The 27,445-nt window shown below is 44.3% G+C and overlaps 1 protein-coding gene across 1 annotated transcript; it reads left to right on the top strand.

The window, feature by feature from the left end:
* Window positions 1–27,336, top strand: LOC115405764 (GPI-anchor transamidase-like). The gene is made up of 11 exons (XM_030115470.1): window positions 1–118; window positions 311–364; window positions 457–548; window positions 3,366–3,501; window positions 3,630–3,741; window positions 4,536–4,632; window positions 5,829–5,946; window positions 7,351–7,461; window positions 9,763–9,935; window positions 16,333–16,408; window positions 25,828–27,336. The coding sequence occupies exons 1-11, from the start codon at window positions 53–55 to the stop codon at window positions 25,942–25,944; spliced, it is 1,152 nt and encodes a 383-aa protein (XP_029971330.1). The 5' UTR covers window positions 1–52; the 3' UTR covers window positions 25,945–27,336.
* Window positions 27,337–27,445: the final 109 nt, after the last annotated feature.

The following is a 27,445-nucleotide window of genomic DNA, read 5'->3' on the forward strand; positions in this document are numbered from 1 at the left end:
CGGAGCTACCGGCTTTCACTTCCTGGATGTCTTCTGCTGAGAGTGCTTCACCATGAAAATACTCACTTTACTCTCCCTTTTTGCTACAAACGTGTTGGCAGACAGCGTTAACATCGTGGTGAGTACACTTCCTTTGCGTGCAGCTCTGAATTCACGTGACAGTCTGTCTGCTTTCCGCTTAATCGCGCGGGTTAAGTCGCTCCCCTGTTAGCTTCATATGCTATCATGATAGCTGTTTGGCTAATGCTGCATTAAAAACATTGAATCACAACACAAGCTTTTCTTCTATCTTCTTGTTTTCGTTTGACAGGACAGCGCCGGGCAGTTCTTTAGCAGTGGTCATACAAACAACTGGGCTGTTTTAGTGAGTATTGATCCAGGCTGTGTGTTGAATGAGGAGTGCTAGCAGGTGAGCTTCAGTCTGATGAAGTGTTGTTCTCCTCTTTTTGAAAAAAGGTGTGCACCTCCAGATTCTGGTTCAACTATCGACATGTGGCAAACACTCTGTCCGTGTACAGAAGCGTCAAGAGGCTGGGGATCCCTGACAGGTAGCCTCTACTCTCAGTATGTCAGCTGTGGATATAAATAGGTGTTGGAGTTCGTGTGGTCGTTGATACATGTACTCTTTTGTTCATCTCTAAGCAATTGCATCAGTCTCACTGAACACACAGCATATTATTTATCAGAAGCTGTACATATTAAAACACTTGACTGTAAATGTGCTAGTGTTTCCCTAAAGGCTGTTTTTCTTCTGTAGTTCCTGGCAATGTGAAATTTTAAGTGATCAAGATTCCTCTCTTGCTGCTGATCGTCCTCTGTCTCCTTTATTCACCCCAATCTCCTGCATTTCTTTCCACACTGCAACAGTGAACCTCCTCACAGACCTTCCTCTTCCTCCCCTGGCCTGACAGCTCCATTCTCAGCATGCACACACACTCTATGTGACACATACTTAACCATCTCATTACCGTCCTGCAGACCAACCGACTAGAGTTAAGCCCGGAACCTTCTGTCCATCCAGTGCCGGGACGCTCCTCTTCACCTCTCTTTCGTAGATTCCAAAGTTCCGTGTGCGTCCTGACTGTAATCGTTCTTACACACACTTTGAGAAAATGAGGGACACGTGAAAAATGTCTTCAGCTCGTTTTGATCTAAGGACTACGAAACTCGATATTTCTCAGTTTTGTCTTGTGATCTCTCACTCACCACAATTTCAGATGGGAAAAACCTAATAATATTCTACTTGGAGCAATAGGCACAGTTTTTGTTCTTCATTTGAAGTGGGACCAACAATCTGTGTGTGTGTGTGTGAAACATTTATTATACACTCAGTGCAACATTTTCAAAACCACCTTTAAGCTCACAGAAACATTGCAAAGCACTAAAAAGTTGTTTTATATATACAACGGTTTACCTGTGCTGCCATGTCGCATTCAACAGCTTGATGTATCTGTTATTCAAAGTAGACTCCGTGACTCTCCTTTCTTGAGGTAACTAAGAAATAATGACTGAAATAAAAAAGACTGTACAGTGGAGCGGTGGTTGGTGCTGTCAGTACAGGATAAATCAGTATAGAAGTATAATACTTGTATTCACTGTTGAGAACAAAGCAAACATTGTTTCGCTGTGTATGGTTTTCTCAAAGATGTCAACATTTTAGTCAGATCTGCTTTCTTTGTTGAGAGCGGATCACTGTTCCAGGACTGAAATGTGAATAATCCCTGTCATTGTATGTATAAAGCTACAGCTGTAGGGGAAGATTTTTGGACGTTTGACTCTATTTTGCATCAGACAGTATCATTAAAATTGGCTTTATGTTGAGATTTTAGTCATGGTTGCAAAAAGAAGGAATATTCTATTTGCGTGTACTGTGTGCACCACAACAAAGAAAAATTGTAAAGTTTGAATATAAAGGTTGTCATGGCTCTATGACACAGTGTGATACTATTTAAAAAATCTTTGGCAGTTCTGTACAAACTACTTTTAAACAATTTCAATGAGGTCAGTGAACCAGGGTGAACAGCACAGAAACATAAGTGGACTTGGCTGTGAATTTTCATCTGTATGGCGTGTTAATGTGTTGAAACCTTAATTCACACTCGCACAGCAGTGAGGATTAAGTCTCTATGGGAACGGACCGCCCGCCTTCAGAAGCTGCTTAGCGTTTTGCCAAAGGACACTTTGACATGAAGACAAGGAGAGTCAGGAATTACTCTGAAACCAGAGGACAGGCTGTCATCACGGACCACAATTAAGAACTTCAGCTCTTGATCACAGCTTACATTTTATAATTAGACCAAGTAATGATTTTTTGGAATTTATTTTTATTAATTGACTAGATACCATCTCAGATATTGAATGTTTCTATTTTAGTATTTAATGCCATTCTGTTCTTATTACCTCTGAAAAACCATAAAAAAAATAAACCAGTGTTTCCTAAAGAGTGCGCTGCCGCCCCCTGGTGGGTATTGGCGGTATTGTAGATGGGTGGTGAGGACTTTGTGATTGAGTTTCATAGTCCCACAAAAATAAAACAATCAAAGGTGACGGAACAGGGTGATTAAATTCTAGTTCTCCCTTCCTTTATCTTAATGATATTCACCCTGTTTTCTTTTGAAAGTTTCATCTTTCTTTGACCTTAAACTCCATTGCAGTGTGAGTGTGACGCAGTGCCCGTTGTAGCACTTTGAGATTTGGTTTCAAATGTAATGTGCATTATAAATAAAACCTATTATTATTTTTTGAACACTACACTGTCAGTCATCAGGATGAATGAGGGTCCTCATCACAGCCGTTAACGGGGCCTTTCTCAGAGTGATCTCATTTTTTGACCAATTGTTTCTTGATCTCTTGGGTAAATACTGTGAAGTCATACACCATGATGTGTTTTCTTGTCAGTATTGATCTGTTTGCACATCATTTCATGCAACTGTTGCTCAAATAAGTGTTGAATAAATGTCAATGAGACATTTATGGATGTCTGTTTTCTGACTTTTGCTGTTTGATATTTAAAAAATTTGCATCAACAGAGCAGTTGTGATGGATGACACAGTACAATGATTCATTTGGAAGTCAATATTTTGGATACATAATATGAATTTTATTGCCTTTAGCTCATTTGTGTTTCTGGACTAAATGTTTCAAAGAGCTTTATCATGGTCTTGAATTTCGATCACATCTGGATCTTCAGAGTTTGGAGTGCCGTAGAAGATTTGAACTGGGTCTTGGTACTCTTGATTTTGGGAATACTGATCTCGATGTTGATTTGCTGCTGTTTGCAGGTAGTTCTGTCCTGATTTTCCAGCATTTCTGGCTTCATTTCTCACTCATCCTCTCTCTTGCTCGCTCTCCCTTTTTCTTTCCAGCCACATAGTCCTGATGCTGGCTGACGACATGGCCTGTAACCACAGAAACCCCAAACCTGCCACGGTGTTCAGCCACAAGAACATGGAGCTGAACGTGTACGGAGACGACGTGGAGGTGGACTACCGAGGATATGAGGTTGAATGGCTTTGTGTTCTGTCGTACTGTGGAATCTTTTCTCAGCCCCGAGTGTTTGGGATGAGTAAGTTCTTGGCAGATTTTGATGAATCATTTGATTTAGATCTTTTTTTTTCCTTTTTTTTCAGGTGACAGTGGAAAACTTCCTGCGAGTTTTGACTGGACGGCTTCCTCCCAGCACGCCACGCTCCAAACGCCTCCTCTCTGATGACCGGAGCAACATCCTCATATACCTGACAGGTACTTGCAGTAAAAATCTTCTCTATAGGTGATTCAATACCTTGTATTTATTTCCTGCACTCATGCAATGTCCTGAAATACATTTCTGAGGTTAGCTTCCGGCTGTGCACGGACGGAATATGGTTGTACACTGTATTTATCGTGTTTCATTTACAAGAATAGACTGTATAAAACATTTTAATTAAGAGGCAGCGCCAATTATTTCACACTTGTTAGCTACAGTACAGACATTATAGCCACATAAATTTAGGAAAAATGAGCAAAAAGTCTGTAAACTGCAGATTGCTGAATAGACTTCACGATTGTTTACTTATGTTTGTGTTCCTCATCATGGCACTGAAGCTGTTCTCAGTCTAACTCGGGTGTTAACCACAACATCATCCAGTTCCAATACCAGGCCGTTACTGCAGAACTGCTGCTCTGACCAGAGCTGAGAGGAGTTCAGGTTTCAGTGTTCATGTGAAATATGGAGCAACAGCAGCACCTGCAGTCAAAGGAGAGCACAGTGACTGATGACTGCTGTTTCTCCAAGTGGACTGACTCAGAGCTTCATGAGACAGAGGTTTTTGTTAGAAGCGAGAAACCAGACAACATATTAGAGAATATTATTCACTAAATAACTTTGTCCTTTCAGCAGTTTAGTTTCTCCCACACACATCCTGCTGCTGTCAGCCCTGCTCATGTCTTTTCATTTTTTTGCTATTTCAAATATATATATATATATATATATATATATATCTTTGTGAGATGAGTCAAAAGAGGAATGAAGCATTAAACGTGTACTTGTTTCTCAGGCCATGGCGGGAACGGCTTTCTGAAGTTCCAGGACTCGGAGGAGATTAGCAATGTGGAGCTGGCCGATGCTTTTGAGCAGATGTGGCAGAAAAGAAGGTAAACAAGCAGGAAGGCGGCGTTAATGATGAAGGCGAGGCGGCCTAACGGTGTGGTTTCTGGCAGAGCACTTAGCTTGATCTGTGTTTCCTCTCTACGGTCAGATTTAGTTTAGTTTAGTTTAGTTTAGTTTTAAATGGACTATACAGAAATCGCACGGCACAACTCTGAGACCTGAGCGGAGATGTCGGGATGCTGCTTTGACAGATGGGCACCATGTTGCTGTCAAACTAGTCTCAAATAATGCAACAGCTGTCGGAGACGTCTTTTGGACCTGCCACTGTCTTTTGCACCAGAAGGTTCCATTAAAATGGACTTTTTGTTAAGATTGTAGTGATTTTCCAGAGTAATGTTAAATGTTGAGTGTATTCCAGCCTGTCATAAAGGGCGCATTAGTTTAAAAATGTGATTTCAGATAAAATTGCTGCAGCTTCTACTCTGACCTTTCATAAAATACAAAAATCATGCAGTTATGCTTTTAATTGGCCTCTTCCTTTATTCATCAGAGCATTTTGTGCTGCTGATCCGGGTAATTTTTAGGAATCCACTCAATAGGAGAGCTGCGCATTAATAGAAATACTGCAGCTGGTGATTATTTAGAAAGGATTTTGTTGCTAGAAAGCAGAAAATGTCTGTACGATCAAAGCCTCAGATATGAAAGCACCAATTGTAGAGAATAAATCAGCCAAAAAGACTGATTTGATTGCTCTCAGTCGATCTACTTTATTGTCCCTGACATATTCTTGTGAATAGAATGATCATGGATTTTTTTTAAAAGACATTCTAATAGAACTAACTACAGATTGAATATCTAACCTTAGTTTTGTGATTTGTCCTGTCTGAAAAAAAAAATAGGACATGCCACATTTATGTGCAGTGAGTGTAAAATGGCCCAAAAAATGTCTGTAAATGAGGTGAAACTGGCACTGCCGTCCACGACCCTCCATTCAGTTTTTCTAGACCCTGTTCGGACGTTGTAGTGGAATTCCAACTTTTGTGGAGATCGAGTGGGAGAAAAACTGTGTGGGAGTGTTAGAGGGACTGAGTGGTCACCATGGTAACAGCAGCGTAGAAGACGGTTGTAAGGTTTGTGTGGCGCCGCTTTTATTGGAGGAAACAGACGAGCGCTACACCACCCGTGTTCTCCTCCTCGTCCTTTCAAATCGCGATTGATTGATTGATTGATTTTCCTCCAGGTACAATGAGCTGCTCTTCATCATCGACACCTGTCAGGGCGCCTCCATGTACGAGAGGTTTTACTCCCCAAACCTCATGGCTTTGGCCAGCAGTCAGGTGGGAGAAGACTCCCTGTCGGTGAGTTACCTTCACACACGTCCAGAGGAAAAACCACACCTTATCTATCAGCGTGTCGGGCTGTCGAACCAGCGCACTGTGACTGAACACCAAAAATATGATGCAGTCTGTATTCATCTGTATTCATCCATTCACATTATGTAAGAAATGGTACACGGTAATAAATTAACTTCGCTTATAGAACACACACACACACACACACACACACACACACACACACTCTCACATGCACACAAAGCAGCTTCAACCTTGTTTAACATGTATGAGGACATCGAGCAACCAGTCGATGCAGTTCCAACATGGACTCACAGTCCACCTCAGAATATACACATGTTCATGGGTAAGCTTAACAAAAAGGCTTTTAATGACTGAAAATGCCTTAATTTTGGTCATTCTGTGACTAAAAAAGCTACATTGAAAATAATACCATTTAGAAAATGATTTACAGCCATGATTGAGTGTTGCAGTGTGTTCATCCTCAGTGAATATAATAGAATAGAAGATTATCATCTGCATATAACTACAGGATATATGTATTTTTGATTAGTTAACTGCACAAAAAATGCAAAAACACAAAGTAAAGCTTTTTATTTCCTGGAAATTCAACCCGATTTCTATATGACGTTATTGGCTGCCGTTTCTTTTAAATTCTGCTTCAGTCTTGCTTCAATAACTCATGACACCAATGGCAGAATGTTATTCACATAATGGAGCCAATATGGAGCTGGGCTTTGTTGCAATGATAAAGGCTAAAATGACACATTATGGCCATCATTACATGATTTCGTTCACATTCCAGGTCTACAATTCCCTTTTGCTTTGCTACAATCTGTCAAACAACTTGAGAACAATATAAAATGAGTCGGATGAAGTGAACTTCCTGATCACTCGCCTTTCAGAAGACTTTCTGCAGCTCTCTTCACCTTCTGTGCTCTCGTAGCGTCGCGTCGGCTCTGAATGTATGAAAGAGTAAAACTCAATCAGGTGAACATCTTGAGGCGTTCAGCAGACGAAGAATATGAGATTTAATTTTATTTACTGAGAAGCTAAAACTGACATCCTCTTAAAATGGAATTGCATTAGATGTGGGGTGTGCAGATTAATTCTAGTAGTAAAGATACATGTAGTTTAATTTTAGCTGTGTTATCCTTCATGTTTCCTGCGGAGCTTTGACAGTTTTCATCCACTGTAATTATTTTAATTGTGTTTTTATGTTGGAACCCTCTGAGAAATCTTGTCAAAGATGTTTTCTGGTTTTTCCTCAAACTGACACCGTGTACACTCTTCAGTATCGTCACATTAAGTCACATATTTACGTTGTAAGCTCCCTGTGCAAAGAGATACATAACTCTGCCACCAAACGTGCAAAACTGACTTTGTTTGAATGCTCTTGTTTCCTGGTAGCATCAGCCGGATTTGGCTATCGGAGTCCATCTGATGGACCGCTACACCTTCTACCTCCTGGAGTTCCTGGAAGACATCAACCCTTCCAGCAAGACCAACATGAACGATCTGGTGAGAAAACGTCGGGGCGATCGCTATTTCACACACTTCGAATTTCAATTTTTCTTACAATTTTATTATTTTTTTTTTTTATATATATATAGGTAAAAGCTTGTGTTGAGTGTTTTGGCTTAGAAAATAACTCATTTCTTCCTGCTGCAAGTCTGCTTCATAAACACACAGCTCAGTTGTTTTGTTACTTCTGACAGCGTGGTCTTGTGCCTGTTCAAACACTCAAGTGTTTATATCATATTAACTACTGCATTTGATGAAGCATTCATCAACTTAAAGGTAGAGCATGGAAAACATTCTTTATTCAGACCTATTTAATCAGTTTCCGACATTGTCATCACAGTTATTAGATTCTTCAGGTAATTGTCGGTTGCATCACAATAAATAATCAGGTTGCATTTTAGTGGATTATGGAGGACCGGCTGTTCTGCGAGTTTTGTTTAAATGTTGCGCCCAAACAAATGTTGGACAACTTGTGCAGTTAAACGTGATTGTGTTGTCTGTAATTCCCATATGTCCTTATGTTTCATAATAGCATTATTGACTACTTAATTTGATGTCAGTGTTTTGACGGCGGCCTGTTGTGTAGCATCAACTTTAACTTGGAGCAATCAGTAATGCAATGATATGTAACTTGTGTTGCTTTTCTTGGAGAAGAACAATGTTTACAGTTTTTTGTGCTGTGTGCTTCTCAAAAATAGGCATTGGATTAATTTTTCAATTGCGATTAATTGCAGAATTAGGGTTAGCAGTTGGCTCAAACAAGAGAAATATCAGGAAGAATTTAGAACTCGGGCACTTCTGAATCTCAAGTCTAATGAGTGCAGGGTTTTTTTCCACTTCATTTTACTGTCATTGGGACATTGTTCTTTTCACTCCTGTGCAGTTCAATGTGAGTTATTAATGTGGCTGTCTTATGTTTTGAACTGAAAATGGCAACTTTTGTTGTGATACTGGGCTATACAAAAAATAAAATAAATTGAAAATTGATTGAAAATGGGAGTGCTGGAGAAAACGCAGTACAGTATGCGGCCTTCAGAGGACGATGCAGAGGCTGCTGTGGGCCGCTTCAGATCATGCTGATATGGATAAACGTCCATTACAGTGGTGATCATGAAGAAAAGAGCTCAGATATTTACTTGCATTATGTTCAGGTGGTGGGTCTGTCAGTACTGAACCCTGAGATTTTTTTTCTATTTTGATTCCAAATTCACAGATTATGTGATAAATTTGCAGTTGGTTAATGTTTTCAAATGGATTGATGCCACTTATTAATTCATTGAAGATTTATTCACTGCAACACTCAATCATGGTTATAAAAACTCTATCAGGATTTTGTTCCGTTATTGGAAAGTGAAGCCAATAGCAGACTTCATTACATCCAGAATGGCCAGAATTATCTCATGACTGATGAACCTCCGCTCGCTTTACCTGAGCCGTTTCTTTCAGCTTGTGCTGCCTTCTCTATACTGAACTGTGCTGGAGTTTCACATCATTTCATCCTGATGTTATCAGCGCGGGTCACCCTCCTCCAGCTGATCTGGAATGGGCTTGTGTGAGAGCCAGCGGTGCCTCTTCTGTTTTATCCTCCTCCGCTCTTTCGCGCCTTTAACGTTGTGCCGCTGGAGGAGTCGGATGAAAGCCACATGAAGCAGAATGGCTGATGGAGCGGTGGAGTCGCCGGCCCTCGGCTCAGGGCGGCGGAGGCGGTGAATCCACGCTGCTGTGGGCCGAGCCTCGGTCTCGGCAGCGCCTCCCGCTCGTCAGGGCGGCTCTCAGTCCCGTTCAGACAAAAGCTTATTGTTCTTTCTGATTGCCTCGTTTTTCTGTACTTATTCTCCTGATGTAATTTCATGGAATTAGGGTTCAATATCATGGATTTACCAGATGAGCCCACCGAGCTTTCATTTCTGAATCCAGGCGGCAAACGCTTGACCTTTGATGAAACAGAAATTGTCTCCACCTTTCCGAGAAAATCCTCCTGTGGCTTTCGGGTCCTGTTTGGCTCACGGAGATAACGCGGACCACGCTTTAATGATTTTTTATTCTAATTTCCTTTCAAATGGAGAGCTCAGCTGTACGACTCATTGATGAATCACACACACGTAAGGGATTAACCCACCGAGCTGACAGCGACATGCAGGAATGTCAAGCTCCTTCTCCTCACCCTGCCACACTTTCACACACGTTTGCTGTGTAAACGTGTGAAATCTCCTCCTCAGATAGGAAGTTTGACTCTCACAGAAACGACTCATATGATGCAGTTTTTTTTATTTCTTTTTGTTTCCCCTGCGTCCTCAGTTCAAAGTGTGTCCGAAGAGTCAGTGTGTGTCCACACCGGGACACCGCACCGACCTTTTCCTGAGGGATCCAGGAAGCGTTCTCATCACGGACTTCTTCGGCAGCGTCCGCAAAGTGGAGATCACCACGGAGGCCGTGAACCTGAGCGAGCCCGTCCGGCCGGCGGAGGACAGGTGAGCTCAGCCATGTGACTTTACTGCTCTCTGGACTCGTGGAGGTTACGTGAATATCAACACAACTCTTTTCATCGAATTTCTTTGAAGCCTCAAACTTCCTAAATGTGACTTGAAAAAAGGTGAACAACCTGGAGGACAACTGCAGCTGAACAGTTTGACTTGCTCCGTTTGCGCTTTCATGTTTAAGAACTCGAGTGTCTTCTTCTTCTTTTTTTTTTTTTTGAAGGGAGAAAACCACTCTAATTGGCGACACTATGAACCCTATGACTGAATTTCAGAGCGTTTGGGTTAATTTCTACTTTATGACTGTAGAATATCCAAAAAATGTCCAAGGAGTCAGTGTTTCTGCCCTCTTCTTTTAAGACGGCTACAAGTTGTTTATCAGGCAGATACATCATATTACTGCATTTTTTTATTTATTTTTTTTTTAATAAAATCGTAGCATTCTGGTGGAGCTTGTCTCTGATTTGATGTTTGTACAGATAAAGGACTCGTACACGTGCCAGATTCTGTCAATGACGACACTGTAGGAATGAAAACGTTGAAGGTGTAATGAGTTTTTGTTGGACGTGAAGTTGTCAGCAGCCGAGTGTTTTGTGTGTGTATTGAAAACAGCCTGGATGAAAACTGTGATTGAGGGCAGCTTCTTTTGCCTTTTGATTGAAGCACCGTGAGCCAAATTCGTCTGGCGTCTGATTTCCAACTAACCGCATATTGATTTCTGTTTAGACAGACTCTCGTCAGCCAAATCGATTCCTCCGCTAATGATGTGTTGAGCGGCCCGTTTGGGGAGAGTAAAGCGCTCGGTTGTCACTGTGCATCGCAGGGAGTCTGCAATCTGCTTCTCGCTGTGCGGGTTCCAGAAGTGGCCCGGCTCTGATTCGTCGCCTCGTTCCAAACAAACCGCCTCTCATCAGGCTCCTGCAGGACCTGATAATGGCTGTTTGAATCAGAAGTGACAGAGCAGAGCCCTTTTATCCACGGGCGGTCAGCTGCAGGTGATAGTTAACCTCTGGGTGCGTTCGAAGTTCAGACCAGCCTCGGTGATTGCTGACTGCATTTGGAAAGCTGGATGCGTCTGTAGCGACGCGTCTGTGCTGCTTGGAGGATTTACCACTAAACAAGAGAAGCATGGCAGTGGAAAGGAGAATGAGGGAGATATGAGCACTGGGGAATTCCTGCCGAGTTACACATTTTGTAATCTGTCGTGAGTTTTTATTGGTAAATTATGTGATTCTCTATAGTTGTTGAGCTACAGTCTTCCTCATTGTTTTATTATTGTACTTTACATATTAGCCCACTAGATGGCGGTAGAGCACCTTTAAACCCCCCCTGCTCTTGGTGATTTATTGTTTGCTTTCTCACAGAGACACTAATCCCATAATAAGCACAATCACTGGGAGTTTGAGGAAACACACAGCTTAATGCTCTGAAAATGCAAACAGATTTTATATCGACTCATTAGGCTGCTGATAAGGTCTAGTTTGCAGAGCTCAGCCAAAACATGCGACGGGAATTAAAACTTTGTTCACGACTGTGCCCCCGCACCCCTCCACACCTCCATTAATTTCATTAAGCTGGGATCTAATTGAACCACTGGGACGTTTTAAAGAATCGAATGCAGTTTCCTGCTAATTAGTAATTAGAGGTAATTGTAGAACTGATTTCAGTCGTCGACTGTTTTGGCCGCGGGCAAGTTAGTCATTGTAAACGCCTTCCCCCATTGCTTTATTATTGATTGTGGTGAAGACGCCGGAGCTGCTGGTGCTCTATGCAGCACAGAACCGTGAACAGCAGTGCTGTTGGATGGGCTGCTGCACTAATTCAGTCCTAGAGAGAGCGTCTTTTTTTTTTTTTTAATCTCTATATCTGATGCAAGAAACCAGCAATCCCCTGATTCATCTGATACCGACGCTCTACAGTTCCAGCTGTGTCATTCTGCTTTCAAGAATAGGAGGAGCTGGCATTGTGCCTGCTTCAAGGCCTCAGAGAGACTGAGAAGCAGTATTTTTATTTTACGTCCTCAGTCACAGTAGAGAATCATTCATGTTTGTTTTTCTGTCATTCTAATGGTTAATTTTAGCCATGCAGAAGAGACAAGCGTATAAACTGTGAAAGTCACAATAGCACTGAACATGACTTGGATTAAATGAAGCTTTTAGATAATACTTTGAGGTAATTCGCTGGTATTTCAATTATTTGCATGGTCGTTGCTTTTCAGAGCTTGAACCAAGTATCCATCCATCCATCCATCCATCCATCCATCCATCCATCCATCCATCCATCCATCCGTCTCACTGCATCTCTTCCCTGTCCAAGACTCACCTTTGAAAATGAAATTCAGACCCCATATTCGCTGAATGGCAGGCGCTCCTGTTTTTGTCATGTTTTATTTATTCCCTTATTCATGCTTCCCAAGGTGAGGAGGGTTCCTCCTTCTGCTCGCCTTTGACTCGAATATCAAACTGTGTGCCTGAACGATTAAGTTCCGTCACAGAAAAATCCACATTTATGCAAAAAACACCTTTATGCAAAGTGTCTCTTTTTGCCTCCATTACAGCCGGTACAAGCAAGGGTGCCAAAAACATTGAGGTTAATTGGGGCTGTGGTTGGAGGACACGTCTCCTCTGGATGTTATAATTGCTCACTTTCTCAGTAAAATGTTTACTTTGATAATTGATGAAAATGACTATAAAAAAAACAGTTCTTTTTTTTAATTTTCTTATGTTAAATGGTTAAATGGTATCATATTGAAGAGGTTATCAGAGTTTTATCCTCCACTTCCTCTCATACTTCACCAACAGAACATGAGGCGTGTGTCCGGATCCCTCTGTGCTTTCAAATACGTTTAAAATAGCCTGAGACAGCGTCTCGGTGGCACTCTTACGTCCTCTAAGCAGAGAGGAGATTACAGATGTCTTGTCAAAACAAGCTGCTTTAATCTCCTGGCGCCGGCTGGTTCAGATGGAGGGAGATATTTCAAGAAGATGGATGGACGTGTGAGCTGGCATCCCTTTCCTGCCTTGCTGTTATGCCTTTCCTGTGTTATGAGACAGTCTTTTACCAAGAACACTCTCTAGCAGGAAGTTAATGGCACTGGATGGAGAGGACTTCTTAATGCACCCTTCATTATGCATTTGGCCTATTAGTGTGGCAGAGTTGTGTATTTGCTCGCGCTGCCGCCACAGGCGCTTGTTGACCACAACAGGACCTCTGGCAGCGTGCGCGGCTGAATTCATCCCCCCACTGAGTGATGGAGTGAACTTAAAGTAACTTTGCGAGCGTTGAATCCAGATTGATCATTAACGAAGCGCACGTTGAAAGGAGTTTAGGATCCATCAGCATCAGCTGAGTGGCTGGTAGGAAACGAAGAAAAACAATCTCCTTATGGAGAATGAAGTGATAAGTGGTTGGAATTGAATTAGAGCTCACATGTGGAGCTCAGGAAGAAGCAGGCAGAGCTGCTCCTCTCCGTGACACATTTCCAGTGGCAGGAAGCGCTCGCAGCGCATGAAGGGCTCAGCGGGACGCCGTCTCCCCGCTCGCCAGCCCGTCCCGTCTGCTCCCACAGTGTTCCGTCTGTCAGCGCAACTTTCACCCCTCCGCGGGAGACGAGCCGGGAAGCAGCGGCGTCAAAGAAATGCAGTCGAACAGGAGAGCGTGACAAAGGAAGGCCAAAGAGAGCAAAAGCCAGAGAGGGGAGTAAAAAAAAAAAAAAAAAAAAAAAAAGAGTTCAGTTTGAATAAAATGAAGTGAAAAAAGGAGACAAACGGAAAAACAGTTGCTGCTCGCAGCAAGTCGGCGGCAGTGAGAGTGTCAGGGTGGCTCATGGTGCGACGTGGCCCCCTTCACCAGCAGCTCCGGCCCTGCAGCCCCTCTGCTCACCTCACACTCAGCTGGAGGCTTCATCCAGGTGTGTGTGTGTGTGTGTCACTCTGTCATGCTGCAGGTGGGCTTTGGACGCTCGGGAACATTTAAAAATGTCAGAGCCGTGATTAAAATGAGTTTGAGAATTTGTGAAATGTTTCTCCTCCTTGTTAAAAGCAGTTGTCTTGAAACGGGTTTCTGAATGCCACAGAGCTGTTTTTCTCTCTAAGTTACACAGATGAGAATGCAAAGTGCTCCTGCTAAAGAACAAAAGACAAGAATACACCGTTTAAATAGCCGTGAGTGATGGGGAAACAGGAGCCAGAAGGTTTTATTTCTCTCAGAAATAACTGAAGATAAACAAGATGAATCAGTTGGACAGATGCCAGCTCCTCCAAGAAAAGCATCCAAGGGAAATCACTTTTTTTTTCTGATTCTCAACCTGATAATTTCAAAGTGAAAAGTAAACAAAGGGTGCATCTACTTTCATAGCAAAGTTTTACATGACATTCAAAGAATAAAGACAAAGTTTATCAGGAACCAGGCAGTCCAGGCTTACGGTAGATAGGCTTTTATAGCTGTTGTTGCCAATTTTGCTTCAAGGCGTGAGTCAAATAATTCCATCTATAATGCAGATTTAAACTGTTACTCAAATAGAATAATCAGTTAAATACGTGGGGTGAATTAAGTCTTGGCAGATCAATTATTGGATAATGTAGGCATGCAGTTATAAGCAAAGATCAACAAACAAGGTTGTTAAATTCTTTTTCTGTTTTTGAATACAGAATGTAATATTTTAGTTTAATGTTCTTCAAAATAATCTGAGTAATAAAATGAGACCCGTCTGTAAATTGAAATGAATTATTGGACGTTCAGCTGGTTTCTCTGTCAGTGATCGATTATCCCAGCTTGTGTTTGAGTTTCACCATGACTGGCGTCTGGAGTCGCTCAGGGAGCACCGGGAGAGTTGTGTTATCTGTAGCCTGTCTGCTAATCAGGGTTTCTGGCTCCGTTTTCAGCTGTAATGGTCCAGATTCAGTCCAGCAGGACTGCCTGCTGCTGAAGTGACTCCAAACTGGACAACGAAGACATGACTTCACGTTCCGTGTTCCTATTAACGTTTACTTAATCTGGACCACTGACTCCCTTAGTGTCCCAGGACAAAGAATCGGATTACAAACTTCTATTTTTCATATTTTTTAAAATGTTGTTCTTTGTGTTTTTGAACAAACACCAAAAGGATATTTTTTCTTGCGTCCCTTTTAGCAATACGCTGGAGTTGAACTTACTTCAGTGTAAGTCTGTAGCACTGCTGAGAGCGCTGGATGAATGCTTCAGTAACAACATGGCTGCATTCCGAACCTACACTTCACATGTGCTCAGGACTTATTTCCTTGGAAAAAAAAAACACACTTTATTCTTTCTTTTCTACTTCGGCACTCACATGGAGTTGTTTGTTTGTGTTCTTTCATCCAAGGCCAGCGCACAATGCCAGAGTTTTCCAGCACTGCGCTGTTAGCTTTTTCTTTGCTGTTGCTGTGGAGAAAACACAAAACTTCGATAGCGCGTTAGCTGCTTAGAAAAGAACTCAGACGATCCTTCGCTGAGACGCAGCTCTCAGGCGCTCACAAATACTTTCCAGCATTTTCTCTTCTCATCAGTGTCAAAACCATTTTTCCCATTTGTCATTTAGTTTACCTTAAGATGTACAGTATGTAACGTCTGAATTACAGAAGCAGATTTTCCTCCATTGTTCTCGTGGGTTCGGGTGTTTTTTCAGTAGGAATTGACATTAGCACAGCTCGCTTTTCTGTCTTTGTTTTTGTTTTTTTTGTGCAAACTCTTGAACAACAAGCAGGAGGAGCAGATGAGACGCCGGTATTGCACATGTAGCATCAACAGCAAACATCGGCGAACAAACGGTATGAAAGCAGGCCTGTGTGACAATCCCAGACTCTCTCCAGCTTTCACTGATCACCGCGCTGATGTTCACTCAACTTTTAAGACAAATGAGACACACACACACACACACACACACACACACACACACACACTGTGCACTGTGGATGGTGCAGGAGTGTTTGGAGCTCATCTAGCGCCTCTGAAATTGCCACAGTAAAATGGCGGTGAGAGGGAAGCTCAGAGAACCGATGTTAGCAGAACACTTTACAAACTGTAATTTTTCCGTTGGATTAATTTGCCTCGGTTCATAGTAAAACGCAGGAGATCCATCATCATCAAGATGGTCTTTTCTACCTCATGTGGCGGGAAAAAAACGGTTAATTTGCATCAAATTGAGCAGCATATTACCGACGCTGCCCCGGAATGATGTGTCAATCACACCCTTTGGCGACGGGCGCTGCCAGTAGAAATCGGCTGGCAGATTTTCTTCATCACTGAAAGATGGTGTCCCATATATCATAAGAAAAGAGTCCTTTTTTTTTTCTTGGATTTTCCACAGTGCAATTTGCTCTCATGGTTAAAAGCTAAAAGAGATCTGTTTTTTTTGTGTGTGTGTGTCTTTCAGTGCTGTGAGTGCAGAGATGCATAATGAGATGTACTCATACATAGACCAGCTGCCGGTGTCTGAGATCATCCATCAGGTAAGCGGCAGACACAAATCACACCGTCACGACCACGCAGATGTGTCCATATTGTTTATATCGTCTAGTTTATATCTTGAATATTTCTCTTTTACGTTTTTTTCATGTGAAGCGTGTCCGCACTCGTCCTTAATTTGGACACAGGGTGGAAAGTTGTGTGCAGCATCCACCAACAGATGTCTTTTTTTGTGGAGTTTCCATGGTGACAGCTCCAAGTGTGAAATGCAACTGCCTCCTGGTCTCGGTGTGAAGGGGCCACCATGAAATCCCCCAGAATAGATAGGCAGGATCGTGGCGGAGGATTGTGCATTCACCTCATTCTTAGAGGGATTGTGGCTTTCGCTCGGGTCGACCTTCACAAATGAACACCTCTCCCTCCTCGATCCACCTCTCCAACATGTGCTCTGCATTCAGAAAAAGTCCGCCTTTGGTCCTGCACCGCCCTGCTAAGACTTTCTGTTATGAGCCGATTAAAAATACAATTTCTTAACTTCCAGCTCAACCTGTGCCTCAGAAAAGGAAAGAAAGCACATTTATCTTTGCCACAGGGAACAGCAGACACGGCTGTTGCTCACATTTGGGGTTCAGCCGCCTCTGAGCGGCTCGTGGCCGATATGGATATGTACCCAGTGCTACGTTTAATGAAGGTGAAGCCCACGAACACAACATGTAGACTCACAACTGATTCTCCTCTGTTCACTGCGATGTTGTTTGATGATACTTGGGGGAAGAAAACACCAAAGTGACCAATTCTTTTTAATTTTCTTTATCTCTGCAGCTGATGTCTTCCTTTCAGCTTCGTCTTCATTTCTCTTTGTGAAGGGTTTTCTGAATGCGATGCACCGACTGTTTGCTGACCCTCTCACAGGTGCAGGACCGATCTGGCACAGCGGGCGGCATGTCAGAAGAAAGTATTGAGCAGTCGGAGCCCACCTCCTTTTGTAACTCTGTGTTGCCATTTCTTGCTGTTTTTAGATGAAAAGTTGTAGATCCTACAAGAAAAACAGAGGAGCTCAGAGGTTACAGAGCCCCCGGGCGCTGGTGGCCAGCAGAGGCAAAGGGATAGCTGGAAAAATAGACACAAACCCAAACTCCAATCCAAAGATGTGTAACCAGTTTACTGTGTGTGTTTGTGTGTCATTATCCAGAAGATGAAACCAGACAGCGGTGGGATTGGTGTATTCATTCTACAATTCAAATGCATTAGATCTCCAAAGCCGCTGTGTGTAATCTAATACTGCCTCTTTTGTACACGTGGGTGAGTCTGTTGGTGTTTGTAAGACACTGTTTGGCTTTCGTCAGGCGCTCACCGAGTTTCTCTTTGCACCATTTTTGTGGTGTGAAGTGGTTTTCCTGAATATGAATGTCTGCTCGCTGGTCAGCGTGTCGGCTTCGGACGAGCTATCTGCAACATGCTCACTGAGTTCAGCTCGTTTTTCATGAAAATATTAAATACTGCATCGTCTCCACCTTCAAGCACTTCAGTTGAAGAAAAGGTGATTTTGATCACATCTCTCTTTGCTGTGCTCCGAACGTTCATGTAGTGAATATTTTTCCTCATAACAAGAGATAGAAGTTAATCAAAAGCGAGATATTGGTGATGCATCAATCTGAGACGCCCGGGATCTGCAGAACCTAACGTTTTTTCCATCCTATTTTATGAACTTTATCTTTTAATGCATGGCAGAGTGTCATTCGGACTGATCAAATATGTGATTTTTAAGGATGAATAGAGCAAGAAAGTAACTGTTCTTTGGTTAGTCTTATTTTCCTAAAAAAATAAATAGAAATCAATCAACTATCAGGAAAACTGAACCCGAAATCGTTTTTTCCTGTTTCTTTACAAGCAGTAGCGAGTGGCACAGAAACATGAAATTGCCACAGTTTGAAAAAGTCTCCATGTTTGGACTCCAGCGACCGCCGTGGTTCAGTAGCTGCTGTCGTTGGGTTTGACGATCATTTCCACAGAGTGGACACCTGAGCCACGGCTCCGGAGAGCAGAGGTCACTTCACCTGAGTGAAGTCAGTCGTTAGAGGAAAAAGCATCGGATCTGCTGCCCTCTGCTTCCACGTGAGCGCCGTCGATTCCGCGCCGAAGTAGTCTTCCTTGCTTCATCCCTGGACTCGCTGGTCATTTCAGCCCTTCGTCTTTCCGTCTCTGAGCCGAGTGTCTCTGCTCGTGCGTTCTTTAAATGCGCCCACACGTACACACAAACACGTCCGTCAGCCCGCCGACCTCTGGCAGAGCTTTCGATTATCGGCTCGCACTCCTGCCGGGCTGAAGATGGGAGTCCTGACAGACTGAATCATCTCCCGGCTCGCTCGCCATCGTAAATCTGCCCCTCTGCGGACTGACCGATGTTCGTCGGGCCTATTGACAGCTGTCTGCTTTTTGATTAGCTGTCATGCGGTGAGCAGCACAAGCCCAGATATCTCTATCCTCATGCGGCGGCGGCGGCGTCTCCCTTTGTTCAGATGCACTCGACTGAAGAAGTAGATGAGATTGAATCTTGTAAGATTTCTCCCTTGTAGTTTATTTAAACTGTGCCGCTGAAATAAAAAACAAATCTTTGTATCGAGTTCATCCTCTAAGAAAACCACTTTTTCCATTTGCTTGCCGCCCAGGCGACAACTTGTGAATATAAAAGTCATCAGAGTGACTGACAGTGGACATATATAAGGCGGCGCTGCATGGTGTGTGTGTGTGTGTGTGTGTGAGAAGAGTGTATTACTGCCTTGTCACCGGTGGCTGGTGTCTGCCTGGCGATGACAGGGTGAAGCCTTTCATCCTGCCACCTTCTCTTTGCAGCTCCTCACATCTCCTCTCGTTGTCAGAGCCTAATCACAATATGCTCGCTTCAGAAAACCAGACGGCGTTTCTCTCTCCCTCCCTTCTTGTTGTGTTGTGCTTTTTTTATTATTATTCCTCTCTGCTGTGAGTCCTGGTCTCTGGCGTCAAGTTGTTATTTGTTCTTTTGCCAGCTTGACGCCACCCCATCCGGCTCCAGAGAATTGAAAATGGAAACAGTGAAAATGAATGCCTCGCCTCTCCTCCCGTGCTCTGCCAAATCCTCCCCTCACTCAAGCTGCAACAGCGGTCCTCGTCATGCGGTGGATGTTGGGATTCGGGGGATCACAGACCGAACCCCCTCTAATGATCGCCGCTTAGTCAAATATCGGTTGGAATTTGCTCTGATGCTCGGCGTCGAGAGATAACATCCAGTGGAAGAGCGAAGCGTGCTTTATGAGAGAATAATGCGCCCGCTGCTGCGAATAGCTCAGCACTTGCCGGGGGCTTAAATGTCAAGGCGATGCAGCGAGGCGTCCTGGCAGAGCACCGCGGCGGCCGAGCCTCCGTCCTGCTCTTGCGCAACAGAAATCCGCTGCAGTTTTGACCTTGGAGCGCTCCCGTTTGGCGGGCTGTTCCAGACCTCCCTCAATGGCCATTAGCATCCTGCACGGCCACGTTAATTAGCTCCAATCAATCAGATGGGTGGCTGTTAATTGATTTCACTGATGAACAGAAAACCCTCACAATGGGCCTGTAATGCTGGGAGCAGCTCCGTCCTCGGCGGTGGGATGTAAACGGTTCGGAGTCGGTGAAGGTCAGAGAACATTCACCGCTTCCCTCCTCCTCTCCCTCACTTCACCCTGTAGTTTTATCTGTCCACTTCACTTTCCTTTTATTTTCGTCTGCTTTTTGTTTCCATTTGTCCCTTTTCATGTTGGAAAGTTCTCAGATCTTTAAAAAATAGGTTTTACACAGAAAACTGTGACAATTATGAGACAATTAGCTGGCTGACAAATCGTTAGTAATTTTTCTAATTAAATTGAATTTCTGTCTGCGTTCTGAAACTCCAGATGTCGACTGGTGTCAGACTCTCAGACGCGAGGATTTGTTGCTTATCAGTTTTATACCATCGTAGTGATTCTCACTGCTGCTTGGACTAAACGAGAAAATTCAATCTAATCCTTTGACAATGGAAGCTTGGAAGGCAATCTCTCACAGCTCATCTCGTTTTAGACGAGATCGACATCAACAAACCAAAGCTGCAATCTCAGCGTCTTCTTGTATTGATACTGAGATACCAGCACAAATAGGCCTAAAAAAAGTTATTCTGAAAAGTATTTTTCCGGGAGTAGCCGTTCTGTGTGCAGGCGCTTCGTCCTTTAACATCCTGTTGTAAAATCGTTACTCATTATTGTAACGAAGCAGATTTTCTGGGTTTTTTTTTTTTTTTTTTTTTTTTTTACATTCTCCCAATATGATAAGATCTATTCTTTTTCCTCTTTATATTGCGTTACCTGTTTGAACCTGTATGATTCAGAGAGACGAAGCTGACAGTAAGAGTTGTCAATACTGAACATGGAGAACTTTAAAAGTTTACGGTTGATCAAGTTGCATCTATAGTGACTGAAAGTCAGGACTCCACAACAGAAGAATAAAACTGTGTGTGATTACATGAATTCATGTAGTTTTCCTCCCGTTGCCAGAATATTTCTCCATCCCTTCAGGCAGTGAGCATGAATCAAGTTAAAAATGCATTTTTACTCTTCACTTTTGTGCTTCAGTGTTTAGCATTTCCTAAGTCAGTAAGTTAAACGGGTCCTTTTACCTTTATGAAGGGATTCTCCTTTAGACATCACTCAGCGTCAGTCAGAGAGAGTCTGTTCTTACTGTGTGGGTTTTGCTTTCTTCCTTTTAACGTTTTGAAACCACTTTTCTGCCCGTCTCACTTTCCTCCTGACATATGCTCCTCTCTCCGCCGGCTGTGCTGACGTGGCTTCCTGTCACAGTCCATCCATCTCCCTCTGCTCCTCCTGACCCAGGGGGCTGTCTGACACACACACACACACACACACACACACACACACACACACACACACACACACACACACACACACACACACACACACACACACGATATTCCTTTGCTTCCACAACCCCGCTTGTCACAGAGGTCAACTGGCCCTGCTGGCCACACGCTCTCGGGCGGGGCTCTGCCTCGCCCTCCAGGTGTTTCACCGCCTCCGCATCGTCTCTTTATCCGCAGTCGGAAATCTCCCAACGCTCATCTTGCAGTGTAGATCTCATGCTTGTAGCATAACGAGAGCGACACACGCACACGCCGAGCTGTGCTGCGCGAAGCCCAGTGACCGTGCGATGAGCGTCTGAACCGGCACATCAGTTTCCGTGTGGTTGTGTCGACGTCGCGGCGGCGCACGTCTCTGATGTCCCCCTGACCAGAAAACACAGAGGATGGCGGCAGAAGCGTGCTGGCAGATTTAATTGGGATTTGGGGAGATGTCGGCGTTGCGGCTGAACGAGAACAGACGTGCGCGCTCAAAACTCGCAGGGCTCAGCTCGCAGTGTCAGCAGCACATCAAACGCCGCCACGTCGCTGCATAATGTGACTCGTATTAGGCATTGAGGAGTTCTGGAGGCATCCAATGACATGCATGTTAGGTTTAATTGCTGGCTTTGAATTCTGTGCCTGATACTGAAAGAAGAAAAAAAATGTATTTAATTTAAGAAAGACAGAAAGAAAGAAGTCTTTTTTTTTGGTAATCTGATACAGCGATGCTCTCCGACTCTTCCCACCAGTTGCTGATGCTCGTACTGATATCTGCAGAGTTTCAATCTAATCAGTGCTGCATAAATATTTTACAAAGTCTGGCGTTATCACGGCGGTACACTGCTTTCTCTTTATTATGCACAGGAGGCGCTCCTCCAGCTGTGGCTCATTCTGCCGTGCGCTTCAACAGGAGCAGAAACACTTCCCAGCCTCCAGTAGAGGCAGGAGTGTTCCTTTCTGTCAGTAACTAATACTCCTGATACTGATGTAACCTACGCAGACTGTAAGTCAGTATCTTTTTTTATCCCCACCCTGGGCGTCGTACATTATAAATTCAAGTCAAGAATGTCCGATCATCCCCTCAACGTGTTTGCATTATATTATGTTAGATTGAGTTTTTTCCTGAATAGTTAGACTTTACTTGAGGTTAAATTACTGTGTTCATGTTTTGTTCTAAGCTGTAACCAGCCCTCTAATGCCTTTCTCATTTATTCATGTATTTACTTATTTTCTTTCAAGTTATTTTTATTTTTAAATTTCAGAATGAACAGTAACATATCGCCTCACCTTCCAACCCCGATTCTATACCCGAGCATTTAACGATTGGGCTTAGAAAGAGAAGCATGCACTTGTATTCATAGTACACAGTTATAATGTACAATACAAGTGCGTCTAATAACATGAATCAGACTGTAGATGTCCTGGTCTGAAATCCTTCACTGCTGTCAAAAAATAACAAAAATGAACTTATTTAATGATTCTACTTTAAACACAGTTTAGTTTTTTCTTCACTGCATGGATGATAGCGCTTTCTGTGCTGCTGCCCCACGGCTTCAGAACCCTCCACTGCAATTATTACTTTAAATTATCATTATCATTATTATTATTATATAACTCAGGCCTAATAACACAAGATTGCAGGATATTGTTGCTGTGAGTTTAAAATCCTGACTGATAAACGCTGTAGAATCTATTCATCCCTGACCACTGATGAGTGTGTTGTGTGTTGTTGCAGTAGAAACACATTTCTTATTGTTGTTTTTATAAAACCCATCACACTATAATTTATCACATCTTCTCTACAGATGAGTGTGTATGGTGTGATGGGATTTGATGGACATTGGCTGAACGGCACTGAACACACACACACACACAGAATCAGTCGATGTAAATCCCATCTCATGTAAAATAAATGAAAGGATTCCGTCTTTGTCAGAAAACGGCGTGCTCTGAGAAGACCTCAGCGTTTGCAGCAGAACGCTGGTGGCAGCACGGAGCCCTTCACACGGGACTATTTCTGGACTAAACGCCTGGTTTGACGTCCGCTACTCTGATGTCGAACAAATGAGACCAGAAATCCGTCTGTTGTCTGACACGCTCCCTGTAGTCTCTGTCAGTCTCTCACAAAGAGCCACCTCTGATTCGGCTGCTAAAAATGTCCCGTCTCCAGCTCCGGCTTCGTCGTCTCTGCAGCTCACTGAAGGCTTCAGTTCGACCGTCGAGTGACGATATTCTGAGCTGAATTTACTGTTTCTATTTTAATCAGTTTGCCTCCTGCGGTTGTGGCGGGACGTGAACTGGTCACATTGGTCCTCTCAGACCTGGAGACCCGGCTGGGTCCGGCTCGGCGCCCGGCCTGCAGCCGGGTCCAGTGCGGACCAACGCCACAACCCTCCGTCCACGCTCTAGCATTCCGCACGGCGGCGGAGCGCCGTTGATTTGACTTGATTGAGCTGTTAAATAAATTTGGAGTGAGACGTAATCTAATTTTCGCGCCCTGCTCGGACCCGCGTTAGCGATTGGCAACGTAAGCCGGGGGTTGGAGTGGAGCGACAGTCGTTTTCAGGCGTTTGCTTTTCTCTGCAAGGAAAAGAACAGCATGCAGTCATGTCTGCCTTTTAAGACTTCCTGCATGTTTTCTAATCAGGCCTCCTCTACAAGCTGAGAGAACTGGAGAGTCAGACCTGTCTGTTGTTTTAGCTTTTCTTCAGTTAGCTAGTTGAGTGAAATGCTGACACTGGACTGCTTGACAGCTGAAAACTCAAACTTAACACCTAATACTGGATTTCAGACTCTTCTTTTAATACATATGAATGTTTATTACATATATACAGAAGTACAGCAGAGACGTCATCCCTACATATGCTAATTCAGCAGCTTTTCAAATTGCGATATATACATGGATATTCATCAACACCTGGAATTGCTTATTCAAGTTTAATTTCAAGGTGATTGGGTTCCTTCCAAAATGAAATCCCACCAGCCAGCCATCAAGATCACATTAAATATCCTTCTGCCTGCATGGTGAATAAGTCACCACCTCATTTAGCAGAGTTGTAATATTTTGCCCAGCGGTTCTGCAAAATGGCTATTTCTCTTAAACTACTGGAGTGGTTCACATTACCCAGCCACGCTTTAAATAATGGTTTAGGGGATTTCTCAAATCTCCCCTAAATATAAATCCAGAATACTTAAGCGAAGTGTTACGAGGTTTACTCATGAGGCTGTATTTATTAGAATAAAAGCCCTGAAAGCAGTTGCAGGGATTGAAATGCACAAATAGAAGAGAGAACAGCTCTCAGGCTTTAATCTGACACGAAGCCTGTCACAGCGACAGAGGTCACTGACCCCAGGTCGCCCACCAGGGGGGATAATGATATTTAGATCAACTTATCTGAACTCCCGTCAATAGTCCGGCTGTACCGCCGCCTCCCGTGTTAAAATGATTGTTTTCCAACTGAAACCCTGTGCGGAGCTGCAGAGACTTCAGGACCGGGCTCATTGATTCGTACGGGCTCCGCTGGACTCGCCTCCCGCGTTGCTGAGAAGTTGAACTGCTGTGGAGGAGTTGTGCGTCGGCCGAGCCGGGCGCCGCGGCGGCGGGTAATGACGGCCGAGGACCGGATTCACACTGGGATGGAATCCTGCAGGGACTGTCAGTCTGCTGTCAGCGGGGCTCCGGCCGCCGCTCTGACTGAGCCCAGTTAACATGGATGCTCTTCAGGAGGGGTGACTAGACACGGCGCGCCGCCGCTGCACACACACACACACACACACACACACACACACACACACACACAGCTCCAAAGGTATTGTTTGGCAGCTTTGCCGTCATATTTGTTGTCACACAGCTGTGTGTGTGTGTGTGTGTGTGTGTGTGTGGGGACTCGGGGCACTCGCGGTGCGTCCGTCCTCCCCGCCACGTCGTGAGGTTTCTGTCTTTTGGGGGAGACGTCTGGTCTGATGGGCGACTTCCTGCCTGGATAATGGCGGCTTGTACAGCGAGGGATAACAGCAGTCTCTTAAGTGCTTCCTCGCAGCCTATCTATAGCTTTGTCGCCAGCCCGAGAGTTGGGAAGATTTTTTTTTTTTTTTTAGAGGTTAAATCTCATCTCTCTGTGGAATATTGCCGCTGCATTAGCATATAAATGCGCTCCTTGTGAGGTGCATGTTTAATACGGGAGATTTAAAAGTATAATCACACACAAAGTGATGATGTGGCAGTGAACGGGACAAACACCAGTCGGGGGAGGTGTGCTGGTGAGCCTCACCACCCGCTTTTTTGAGTGAACCTGTGTGTGTGTGTGTGTGTGTGTGTGTGCGTGAGGCAGCAGATAGTGTACATTAAAGTGTGCCCAGAGAGATAAAGTAAGAGTGTGTGTGTGTGTGTGTGTGTAACTCTGCGCCTGCCTGCCTGTGTGAATGACAGAACAATCAGCGGTGGCCTCAACAGGGGAAATATACACACTGTTACTCACCTGCAATCTCGCTCTCGCCCCTGCCTCCCCCCGTCCGACCTCACCCCCCACCCCCCCTTACCCCGCCTCACCCGCCTCCCTGCAGAAACCCAAGCAGAAGGACTGGCACCCTCCTGACGGCTTCATCCTGGGCCTGTGGACTCTGATCCTCATGGTGTTTTTCAAGACCTACGGCATCAAGCACCTCAAACACATCTTCTGAGGCCTCGGCGTTCCTCCCCGGGCCGGATATCAGCGGGCGGGAACGCTGCGGGTCGGGAGTTTTTAACCCAAGCGATATCAGAGGGAAGGTAACAGGCTTCTACTCCTGAAAGTGGAAAGATGAATGGCACGGCGAATCTGTGCCGTCCCGCCGGTGTTTTGGGATGGCTTTGCTCCGCTGATGGATGTAAACAGTTGCGTTTAATTTTCTGTGAAGGGGGATCAGAGCGGGAGTCGAGCAGCAGGCAGCTGTTCTTACAGTTCTGTGTGCTTCACAAGGACTTCAGCATATTTATTCTGTGTGTGTGTGTGTGTGTGTGTGTTAATTGTTCTGTTTTGGTAAGTCATTCCACTGCTGCGCTGATTTGGATAAAAAATGCACTGAATTGAGTCAGAAGATAAGAATTTAATTTATTTTGGAGAGCGCGCCGCTCTGCATATTTCAGCAGCAGCCTTTTCTTGTTGAAGTGCTGCTCGGGCAGGAAAAGGGAAGCGTGGGACGGGGGCCGGCGGATTGGCTGTGAGTGGGCCGTGGAGAGATTGCTATTTAATGTCTCCGCCGTCCACATACATTACCCCCCTTGACCGTCATATCACACTCGTGAAGGATAACAATCACACATAATCCCATCTGGCACGATGGACCCGTCCACTTCCCGTTCGGTGAATGGCCCTCCCTGTGGAAACATCCATTAGCTCTGCAGCCATGTCCTCCGCTGATTGTGTTCAGGCTGATGGACAGCTACTCCTCCGGTCCTCCTGCGTCTCGTGCCGCTGCCGCCATAAGTGAGTGATAACGGCGTGAAGCCGCCGGCCGTCCCGGAAAATAAATCTCCTCTTCGCAAGGCCTTGTTTCCCTCTCTTTCTCTTCTGTTCTCCCTTTGAAGCGCTGAAACATTACGGTTCGTTGTTGCGGAGTGTGTGTGTGTGTGTGTGTGTGTGTGCGTGTGCGCAGTGAACCGGCTGCCGTTTGTCTTGGCCTCCTGTCACCAGGCCCCGCCCGTCGGCGGCCCACTGCCACTCTCTGTCGGCTCAAGTGGGAAACAGATGAAGTTGAAAATGAGAGCGTCTGCATGAGGAGGCTGCCGCTGTGTACCTCTCCCCGATACATTATTTATGCCGCGCTTACTCTTTCTTATTTCATGCCAGTTTATTCCTCCAGCTCTTTCCAAGCAGGACCACCATCTCTCCTCTTCACCAGTCGAGGCCTTTTTTTAAAGAGAAGTGTGAAGATTTCGCCTCTTTTCTATTAAGATATTGAGTCAAGGAACAAAACAGATTTTTAGATGGTGTTTCTGAGAAACGGCTGTTGGGATTGTTTGTTTGAGCCATTATGATTGTTAGCAGGACTTGTGAAATGTGTGCACTCCAATAAACCGGAGGAAGAGATCAACCAGCCTGAGAGTTGTGGATTTATTGTGGACTCGTTTCCAAAGCAGGCGAGACTGAAGTGCCTTTTCATCTCAGCACCACACCAACCAAACCACAACGCTGTCCAGCAA

The sequence above is a fragment of the Salarias fasciatus genome, chromosome 18 (assembly GCF_902148845.1).
Source record: "Salarias fasciatus chromosome 18, fSalaFa1.1, whole genome shotgun sequence".
In the NCBI taxonomy this organism is placed as follows: domain Eukaryota; kingdom Metazoa; phylum Chordata; class Actinopteri; order Blenniiformes; family Blenniidae; genus Salarias; species Salarias fasciatus.